Source organism: Apodemus sylvaticus, chromosome 4, assembly GCF_947179515.1.
Source record: "Apodemus sylvaticus chromosome 4, mApoSyl1.1, whole genome shotgun sequence".
Lineage (NCBI taxonomy): Eukaryota > Metazoa > Chordata > Mammalia > Rodentia > Muridae > Apodemus > Apodemus sylvaticus.
The window spans coordinates 98,659,594-98,670,830 of NC_067475.1; the positions used below are offsets into that span (position 1 = coordinate 98,659,594).

Consider the following 11,237-nt stretch of genomic DNA (forward strand, 5'->3'; position numbering starts at 1 on the left):
CCCTGTGCTTGAGAGTATGTCTTAGCTCAGACCGTTGTAACAGTAGCGTAGCCTGGGGATTATCAGCAACAAAAATCCACTCCTCTTAGTTCTCACGGCTGGGAAGCCCAAGGCAGAGTCTCCATTTGATACCATGTCATATGAGGAGAGGGACAAGGAGTCTTTGGGGTGCAGTTCCCTGGACTCTGCCATCATGAGCTAATCACCCCCAGAGCCTGGAGCCCCCCAACACTCACTGTGGCAGGCAGTACTGCACAATGCTAGATGGAACTGCTTCTTTAAAAAATAAAAACAAAAACCTCTGCCTTTTTCCACTTATGGATAGCCATCATTTTAAAGGCATGTAAGTAAAAACAAGTATATTCACAGCAGGCACAAATAAAGCAGACATTCCCAGTCCTGTTTTTTAATCAACTCTAGGATATGGCATTAGGTAATATAAGTTATTATATTAATTTTGAATCTTATATTGAACCTTTAAGGCTTTACGATGTTTACCAGAGGGGCTGAAAGATGGCACAGTCAATGAAGTGCACCCCACATAAGCACGAGTACCAGAGTTCAGATCCTTCAAATTCAAATAAAACCCAGGCATGGGAATACTTGTAAGGCCCGTGCTGAGGAAGCAAAGGAGAACAGATCTGTGGAGCTCACTGGCCAGCAAGTCTAGCCAAGTCACGGAGCTCCGGCTTCAGAGGAAACCCTGCCTCAAAAATAACATGGAGAGCGACTTGAAGAAGATACTCAACATCAGCTTCTGGCTAGTATGTGTGTGTGTGTGTGTGTGGTGTGTGTGTGTGTGTGTGTGTGTGTGTCTGTGTGTGTGTGTGTCTGTGTGTGTGTGTCTGTGTGTCTGTGTGTGTCTGTGTGTCTGTGCATGTCTCTGTGCATATCTCTGTATCTCTGTGTATATATCTGTGTGTGTCTCTGTGTGTGGGTCTCTGTCTGCATGTGTATGTCTCTATCTCTGTACGTTCCTCTGTGTGTGTCTCTGTGTCTGTGTGTGTGTGTGTCTGTGCATGTCTCTGTGCATGTCTCAATGTATCTCTGTGTGTGTCTCTGTGTGTGGGTCTCTGTCTGCGTGTGTATGTCTCTGTGTCCGTGTGTTCCTCTATGTGTGTCTCTGTCTCTGTGCATGTGTCTGTGTGTCTTGTGTGTGCCTGTGTATGTGCCTGTGTGTCTCTGTGTCTGTTTCTGTGGGTGTCTCTGTTTCTATGTGTGTCTGTGTGTGTGTGTCTGTGTGTCTGTGTGTCTGTCTCTGTGTGTATGTCTGTGTGTGTGTCACTGTGTATATGTTTCTGTGTGTGTCTCTGTGTGTATTTCTGTGTCTCTGTGTGTATCTCTGTCTCTATGTATATGTGTGAATCTGTGTGTGTGCCTGAGTACTTCTATGTATGTGCCTGTGTGTGCCTTTGTGTGTATGTCTGTGTGTGTGTGTGTGTGTGTATGTGTGCCTGTGTGTATGTCTGTGGGTGTACATGTGTGTAAAATCTAGTTCTAGGTGACTATAGATAACTATTTCACTGTATTTGTGTCATGGTTTTCCCCAAATTCAGCATTTTTTCAGCATTCTTCCTGGGCTTTTTCTGTACCCCTTCTGCCTCCATCTAGTGTTCATTCCTAGCCCCTGGTGCATGTTGTGGCCACTACATAGTCCAAAAGAATCTCCCCTTCCGGCCTGCAGTACCTTCTGGGACATAGCATGTCCTTCTGAGGCCACTGCTATTCAGAAGCCATATGACTGGACTCAAATTACTCTGTTCAGTGAGTTAATAAATTCTCCCATCCATATGACTCAGCAAGTTGTCCAGAGCGCTCTCTGTCCCTCCCTCCCTCTCTCTCTCTCTCTCTCTCTCTCTCTCTCTCTCTCTCTCTCTCTCTCCCTCTCCCTCCCCCTCCCTCCTCTCCTTTTCCCCCTCTCCTCTCTAATTGTACATATTGTCTCTTAGGAGATACAAAATGGACTCACAAGGCAGGAGAAATAGATTACCAAAATAAATCTAGAACCTAAAAATAGTGCATATTCTACAATAGAGTGTATATTCTATACACTCTATAATATAAATAGTGCATATTCTACAATAGAGTGTATATTCTATACACTCTATAATATAAATAGTGCATATTCTACAATAGAGTGTATATTCTATACACTCTATAATATAAATAGTGCATATTCTACAATAGAGTGTATATTCTATACACTCTATAATATAAATAGTGCATATTCTACAATAGAGTGTATATTCTATACACTCTATAATATAAATAGTGCATATTCTACAATAGAGTGTAGCAGATGGCTTTCCAGTAAAAGCCGACTGTTTCTTCTCACCTTTTAATAATAAGACATGGTGAATAAACAATCTTTAAATTTTCTTCTCATCAATAAATGAAAAGGAGAATCCAAAGAAAAATGAGACAGGAAAATACAAACACATTTCCCTGGGGCTGGAGAGACGGCTCAGTGGGTAGAGCATTTGCTGTTCTTACAGAGAGAGGACTGAGATTCCCTCGTCAGCACCCATGTCAAGCAGCTTACAACTGCCCAGGACTCACTTCAGGGGACTGAGCTCCTTCTTCTGGCCTGCATAGGTACCCTTACACACACACACACACACACACACACACACACACACACACGCACAAACACTAAGAAAATAAACAAATCTATAAAAGCATTTTCACAGGTCAAAACCAGCAATTTAGAGGGCTGAGAAATGAGGTATTTTGGAATTCCGTCAATAAATGTAAGGTTTTGTGCTTAGTATGAAAGTAAATTTTAAATGTCTATTTCTAAGCCATTATGGAATTTTTGGCCAAAATGTCTCTTTGATATAAGATATGTGTTATGTGATTTTCCCAAAGGTGTTCATATGATTTTTATCTGTTATTTCTTTGATGATTGGTTGATTTTCAACAGCCTTAAATACTATACACCTATTATTGCACACTTTCCAAGGCTCAGGGTTTCCTAAAAGGCTGTCATCATTGTCTGCTATAGCTGCCCAAGCAAGAAGTTAAGTTTAAAGTTAAAAAAAAAAAGTCAGCCAAGTGAATTAATTAGTGCATTAAAAAAACACACAATAGTGAGAAGAAAAGTCAATGATATTCCTGAATGAACAATATTATCTTATTAAAAAAAAAAAAACCAAAAAGAGTTTTAGAGATTTTTAGAAACACTTCATAAATGGCTGATTCTACACAGGCACTACGCTCGGGAAAAGGGGAGGCACAGAGCTTCCAAAATGATTGCGGTGCCAGTCCACCTCCCCTCGGCTTTAGGACAGACTGTGTCCTATATGTGAGTTTAGCCCCCCCCCTCCTGTCAATAACCTCCGGGACACCCCAGAGTCATAGGCTAAAGGACAAACGATTAGCCTGTCTAACTCCATTCTCCCACTCTTGGCATGAGGCTTTGCTTTACCCCGTTGATTTTACCCACCCTCCTCCCTGGACCGTTGGCCTCCCAAGCTCCCTCCCTCCTCCCACCTTTCTGAGTCCTCTCCGACTTCTCCCTTCCTCATTTACCTTATGCTCTGCTTGGGCTTTAATCATCCCTGATATTTAATCTTTTCTTCGCACTGGATCAGGTTTACAAACACTCCTTGAACACTATCCTTTCCCTTCAGGACACTTAGTATGATTGATAATTATGTATTGGTTCATACTAACTGTTTAAGTTCTGTCTTTCCAACTAGTTTACACTCCTTAAGGAGAAGAGTTGTGTCTGGCTAAGTCATATGACTTTACCTTTACCCAGCACCACCTAAATCCCTAATAGGATCCTCTATCAATCACCTAGCCATATCTCAAATTCTAAGTAGTTATAGGGAAGCAACTATGGGTAAAGATTGTTTTTTAAATCAGGTTGTCCAGCAGATATCAAATATTGGTGCTCATCCTCTTGCTGTCTCTGTTCCTGAGGAATCTTGGTTTCTGAGCTAGTCTGATAAAATTATCATTGTGCTGCAGTTTGAATACTTCCATACCTTCTAAACTCCGTGTCAAACCTAATCTCCAGGGTAGTAGTACTAAGAGGTCCTGTTAGTGTGATGGTTTGTATATGCTTGGCCCAGGGAGTGGCAGGATTAGGAGGTGTGGCCTTGTTGGAGTAGGTGTGTCACTGTGGGCATGGGCTTAAAACCCTCACCCTAGCTACCTGGAAGTCAGTCTTCCACTAGCAGCCTTCAGATAAAGATGTAGAACTCTCAGCTCCTCCTGCACCATGCCTGCCTGGATCCTGCCATGTTCTTGCCTTGATGATACTGGATTGAACTTCTGAACCTGTAAGCCAACCCCAATTAAATGTTGTCCTTATAAGACTTGCCTTGGTTATAGTGTCTGTTCATAGCTGTAAAACCCTAACTAAAACAGTTAGGGACCACCAGTAAGTGGGTAAAGCACTTGCTATACAAGCCTGATGACCTCAGGTTGATCCCTAGAATCCACGTGTAAAGCCAGACGTGATCACGGACATCTGTAGTCTCAGAAGTCCAGTGGCAAGATGGGAGATGGAGATAGCAGGCTCTCCTGGACTTTCACAGGCCAGCTAGCACTGCAGAGAGCAGAGCCTGCCTTGACAACAGGGGATCCTGAAGGCTTCTCTCATGAAGGGGACTAAGGTCCTTTTCTTTTCCTTAATTTTTTTATTAGGTCTTTGATCATTACATTTTTATTTGTGTGTGTGTGTGTGTGTGTGTGTGTGTGTGTGTGTGTGTGTGTGTGTTTATGTCAGTACCAGACTGCTTTTATTACTATAACTCTGTAATATAATTTGAAATACGGGGTGCTGCTACCCCCAGCAGGATTTTTGTTGTTGAGGGTTGTCTTATGTATCATGGGTCTTTTGTATTTTCATATGAAATTTATGATGACTGTTCAATTTCTGGGAGGAACTTCATTAAAGTTTTGATGGGGAATGTATTGGTCTGTAGAAAGCTTTTGGTAGGATAGTAATTTTCACTGTTAACCCTGCCAATAGGAAATCTTTGCTTTGTCTCCAATTTCTTTTTGTTGTTGTTGTTGTTGTTGTTGTTGTTGTCTCAGGATTCTCAGTGTACAAGTTTTTCACTTCCTTTTGAAATGTATTCTCTCTCTCTCTCTCTCTTTCTCTCTCCCCCCCCCCCAATGTGAATTGTGGGTTTATTGCTGTTGTTGAGGTCATAACACTGTTCCCTTGAGTTCTTCCTTGGTTTATTTGTCATTTGTGCACATGAGGCCACTGGTTTTGTGTGCCCATTCTATATCCTGCTGATACTTGCTGAGTGTGTTTATCCGTAGTAGCAGGTTTCTGGCAAACATTAGGATGTTTTATGCATACAATCATATCATCTGCAAAGTACGATACTTTGACTTTTTTCTTTCCTACCTGTATCCTCTTTATCTCCTTCTCTTTTCTTACTATGCTAGCAGCTATTTCAAGTTCTGTGTTGAACAGGAATGGAGAAAATGGCCATTTTGTTTTGTTCTTGATTTTAGTAGAAATACTTTGAGTTTTTCTTTATTTAGGACAATAGGATATAAGCGTCCTGTAGATTGCCTTTATTATGTTGAGATATATCCCAGTATCTCCAGGACTTTTATTGTGAATCGATGTTGGATTTTGGCAGTACATTCCTTGGTTCATTTGGGGTGTTCTTAAGAACAAAGTTTTTAAGATTAGAGAACATAAATAATAATTTTTTCATGGTTCTATGACTGAGAAGTCCAAAACCAAGGTGCTATCAGATTGGCAGCTTTTGAGGGTGTGTCTCTGAATCCAAAATGGTGCACACCTTAAAGACTGTGCCCTTCTATGTGGAAAGAATGGAAGGGCTAAGAAGCTGATCTAGGCTTCTCATTTGTTTTGGAGGTCCTCCAAAGTGCCCATGTGCCCAGTGATTCACTGGAAGGCCTCATGAGACTGGCATGCATTTGTGATCAAAGCCAAGACATACTACAGCAAAACTGTATACAACAGGATCAGTAGGGAATGAAGACACAGAGAAATCTGGATAGGTCCACTCAAAGGCTTCTGATGCTCTATCAGGGGACAAGCTGAGTATGCTCTTTACCCTACCATCAAAACAAGCAGTCATGTATCTACAGCACCCAACTGACTGAAGTCCCAATGGATAGCTCAGTGTTTATTATGGTCCATGACCAGTATAAACCATATTCCCTATTTTGAATTTTGACCCTTTCCTGGCCTTCATAATATCATGCAATATTCTGGCGATCCTGGGCAACAGCAATGAGCCACAGCTTCCAGTCAGCCTTGTGATCTCAAAGGTAGATAAATGCTACTATTTCAAGAACTGTGTGGCTAAGTCTTGGTGTTTAGTAGGTTAAGTATACTAAGTGGTGTGTGTGTGTGTGTGTGTGTGTGTGTGTGTGTGTGTGTGTGTTTGTGTATGCGTGTGTGCCTGTGTGCCTGTGTGCCTGTGTGCCTGTGTGTGTTTCTTTACAATATTCAAACTTATTCTGTGCTTTTGGAGATATATCTCCATTATTAGCTGAAGAGCACCTGTTCATATGATTTTTTTATTGGTTATTCTATTTTTTTACATTTCAACTGTTATCCCCCTTCCCAGTTTCCCCTCCACAATCTCCCTCTCCCCTCCCCCTGCCTCTATGAAGGTGCTTCCCCCATCCACCCACCCACTCTTGCCTCAGTAGCCTAGGGTTCCCCTATCCTTGGTCATCAAGTCTCCACAGAACCAAGGGACTCCCCTCCCAGTGATGCCAATTAAGGCAATCCTCTGCTACATATCCAGCTAGTGCCATAGGTACCCAGTGTGTACTCTTCAGTTGGTGGTTTAGTCCCCGGGAGTTTTGGGCCATCTGATTGCTTGATATTGTTGTTCTTCTTATAAGGTTGCAACCCCACTGGGGTCCCTGCGCTCAGACCAATGTTTGGCTATGTACATCTGCATATGTATTTGTCAGTCTCTGGCAGAGCCTCTCAGGGGACAGCTATACCAGGCTCCTGTCAGTAAGCACTTCTTGGCATCAACAATAGTGCCTGGGTTTGGTGTCAGCAGATGGGGTGGATCCCTAGGTGGGGCAGTCTCTGGATGGCCTTCCCTTCAGTTTCTGATCCACACTTTGTCCCTGCATTTCCTTTTGACAGGAGGAACTCTAGATTAATATTTTTGAGGTTGGTGGATGACCCCCATCCCTCAATTGAGGCCTGTGCCTATCCAATAGATATGGTCTCTACCAGTTCTATCTCCCCTTTGTTGGGTATTTCAACTACAGTCTTCCCCGTTGAGTCCTGGGCACCTCTTGGGTGCCTGGCATCTGGGACTTTCTAATGGCTGCCCCCATTTCCCCCTCCCCCACTGCTACACACCTACTTTCAAATTCCTGATCCTCCCATATAAGTGGGAAAGAATCTCAAACACATTGACGCAGGGGAAATTTTCCTGAACAGAAAAATCAATGGTTTATGCTCTAAGTAAGATCAAGAATTGACAAATGGGACCTCATAAAATTGAAAAGCTTCTGTAAGGCAAAGGACATTGTCAATAGGACAAAACAGCAACCAGCAGATTGGGAAAAGATCTTTACCAACCCTTCATCTGATAGAGGGCTATATCCAAAATATACAAAGAACTCAAGAAGTTAGACTCCAGAGAAACTACCATATTTTAAAAAACAGGGTACAGAGATAAACAGAGAATTCTCAACTGAAGAATCTCAAATGGCTGAGGAGCACTTAAAGAAATGGTCAACATCCTTAGTTATCAGGGAAATGCAAATCAAAACAACCCTGAGATTCTGCCTCAAACAAGGCAGAATGGTTAAGATCAAAAACAGGTGACTGCAGAGGCTGGCAAGGATGTGGAGAAAGAGGAATACTCCTTCATTGCTGGTGGGATTGCAAGCTGGTAAAACCACTCTGGAAATCAGTCTGGTGTTCCTCAGAAAATTGGAAATAGTTCTACCTGAGGACCCAGCTATACCACTCCTGGGCATATACCCAAAAGATTCTCCAACATTAACAAGGACACATGCTCCACTATGTTCATAGCAGCCTTATTTACAATAGCCAGAAGCTGGAAACAACCCAGATGTCCCTCAAAGAGGAATGGATACAAAAAAAAGTGGTAGATTTACACAATGGAGTACTGCAACCCCACAGAGGGAGCAAGAGTATCAACAGGCCATATTTCCTGGAGCTCCAAAGAATACACATGGAGTGACCCATGGTGCTGGCTGCACATGTTGCAGAGGATGACCTTGTTGGACATGAGTGGGAGGAGAAGCCCTTGGGCCTGAGGGTGTTTGATGCCCCAGTGTAAGGGAATACCAGTGCAGGAAGATGGGAGTGGGTAGCTGGGTAGGGGAGCACCCTCATAGATGAAGGGGTATGGGGGGGGGGCTCCCAAAGGGGAGACCTAGAAAGGGGAAAATATTTGAAATGTAAATAAAAATTTCCAATAAAAAACAACAACAATAAACAATGACTTCATGAAATCCACAGGCAAATGGGTGGAACTTGAAAATATCATCCTAAGTGAGGTAACCCAGTCACAAAAGAACACACATGGCATGCACTCACTGACAAGTGGATATTAGCCAAAAAGAAGCTCGGAATACTCACAATACAACTCATATAACAGCATATGACACCCAAGAAGAAAGAAGATCACACCAAAGTGTGGGTGCTACAGTCCCCTAGGGGGAAGAGAATAATCTCTGGGAAGTAGGAGAGAGAGGGCTCTGGGAGGGAGAGAGAAAGGGGAGGGAAAAGGGACCACTTCATACACACACACACACACACAAACACACACTGTGGTTTTAAATCCACACTAAAACTACTAAAAATTAAGCACCCAAAGTTCGTATTAGGACCACTGACATGTATACCTTTTGCCTGAAAATGACCAAGTTTTCAAGTTACGAAAAATTTCAGGTTGGCTGTGAGTTACCAGGAGGTCGTATGTTCTGCTTCTTACTTTGTCTTCTGTTGTGTTATTTTCTTTAACAGGCAGACTTTGCACAGCTTGACGTAGAACCATGGATTTCAAGCGTGTGAAGGAGTATCTTGCCTGGCTCTACTATCAGTATCAAATCATCACCTGCTGTGCAGTCATGGAGCCTTGGGAGCAGTCCATGCTCAACACCATCTTGCTAACCATTGTTGCTATGGTGGTCTACACTGCCTACGTCTTTATCCCCATCCACATCCGCCTGGCTTGGGAATTTTTCTCCAAAATATGTGGATACGACAGTTCAGTTTCTAGCTGATCTCATCCGAATTCTGTGAAATGGCATAATGTATTCATCGCTTACAACTTACTGACTTGGGTGACTGTATCATCTTTCACCTCTGACCTGACCAGCACTCTCTCTATGCACTGTCCCACACATCCTGCCTGGAGTATGAGATAGGAGTCTTCCACTTGCTTTTGTACATGCGACATTGTGCATCCAGTGATAGAAAAGGCAATGACTTTAACCCCATAGCCCACATTTGCTCAACTCTATGGCTTTAGATTTCTTTTGAAATCAGGATGCTTTGAAATAAAACTTTTCTGGATAATAGGCTTATAAGAGACATGACAAAGTCATATTTACAGTACTCTTGAGATATTATTCTATACTAAAGGATACGTTACAAAAATATTCTCCATAGGCTACTGTCGTAAGTGCCCTGTACTTGTTTACAATTTATTAAAAGATGGGAACGAATAAGTGAACCTTTAAAGTCTTATTTTCTGGTAAAAAGCTAATACCTAAAATTCATTTCTTCTTCTTTTTTAAATTCTCATTTTCTTTGCTTTACCTAAAATTCTTTTACTTTAAAGTAATAAACCAGAGACAGTTACCTTTTTTTTTTTTTTAATTTTGTTTCAGCATTGTTTCAAACGCTCCCGAAATCTGGCTTTATCACGGCTTTAAAGGAATGATGATTTTTGCTTAGGTAAACAAATAACTATGACACTAGAGAATAAATTAAGTTTTCGAAACAAAGCTTAATCAAAGCAAATTCAGATATTGTGACTTTTGATCACGCCTCACCTTACACGATGCTGAAGACAAAAGAAGAGGGAGGGTTGGTTTGCTGTGCCTTTGGTGGGAGGAAGGAAAATTGCATGTCCTGGGCTCCAGGAAGAAAAGACAATAAATAGGCTGGAAGTAATAGGCCAGCAGCGGGAAGTCTACAGCTCCAGTTAAAAGGCTTTGATATAGCAGCTCCCTTGCACGGCAGAAACAAGATTTATTAAATTTCTCTCAAAATGTTTATCTTCAAAGCAAGTGTACGATTTTAATTATACGGCCGAGTCAAACATGAAAGCCAAAGAGCGAGCCTCACAGCTTTTCTTTCCTCCCAGTTAATATTAACGTTAGTGATTCTAGAGAGTAAAGAAAAAAAAAATAAACAGGTTTTGGACAATATTGGCACCTTTGTTTGAGGAGAAAAAATATTCCAAGGAGACATCCAAAGAAAGATATTTCGCATGCAAAATCAACCTGCATGTCTGTTTAAAAAACAAAATGTACATTTTAAAGAGAAAACAGATATGAAATATATACTTGTTAATTTTTGCAAAATAAAATTAAGCTTACTTTTATAAGCAAATGCCCAGTTTGGACATGCTTTTCCTTTCTTCATGATACACTACAGAGCACTACCCCCGAATGACTTTCTCCTAATTTGACAGGGAAATGGTTCTCAAAATTGTAGAATAAAACTAATGTTTGCTCACTACTTTTCTCATGGATGTGATGGGACACTTGGCAGGACCAGCTTCAGGAGGGCAGGGCTTGTCCAGGCTCACTGTTGGAGGCACAGGCCACGGTGGTAGAGAAGGCATGGCGGCAGAAGCAAGCTGGTTACACTGAAGCCACAGTCAGGAAGCAGAGAGCACTGGATGCTGATGATAGGCCCATTGTTTCCTTCTTATTCAACCCAGGACTCTACACCTAGGAATAGGATTGCCCATTTCAGGGTGGGACTTTCAACTCCAGTTAGAATGAAACATCCTTACAGGCATACTCAGAGATGCTTCTATGGTGGCTCTAAATCAAATTAAGTTGACAGTGAAGATTAACCATACTCACGGTCATGTCAATGCTTTATACACGTTTTACAGGTAACCTGACTTCAGTTACAGGAGAGGAGCCTAGGGCTTAGAAAACTCAAATTTCTTGTTGAAAATCCATTAGCTGCAAGCAGCATGGCAAGGTAAGGACCGCACTGGGGGATGTGGACATTCATCCTGGTCATCCTACAAAAGTACGCG

General features: G+C 42.0%; 1 protein-coding gene across 2 annotated transcripts; it reads left to right on the forward strand.

Moving 5' to 3' along the window:
- Window positions 1-9,006: 9,006 nt before the first annotated feature.
- Window positions 9,007-9,376, forward strand: Sptssb (serine palmitoyltransferase small subunit B). Of its 2 annotated transcripts, XM_052178694.1 has the most exons (2): window positions 9,007-9,174; window positions 9,359-9,376. In XM_052178694.1, exons 1-2 carry the CDS (start codon window positions 9,007-9,009, stop codon window positions 9,374-9,376), a joined length of 186 nt encoding a protein of 61 aa, XP_052034654.1. The 2 variants fall into 2 exon arrangements, with proteins under 2 accessions (XP_052034654.1, XP_052034653.1); XM_052178693.1 differs by lacking the exon at window positions 9,359-9,376 and having other exon boundaries at window positions 9,007-9,237.
- The last annotated feature ends 1,861 nt before the right edge of the window (window positions 9,377-11,237 follow it).

What these genes read in the sequence shown, in the direction of transcription:
- Sptssb (XM_052178693.1), top strand. Translation starts at nt 9,007, where the DNA reads ATGGATTTCAAGCGTGTGAAGGAGTATCTTGCCTGGCTCTACTATCAG.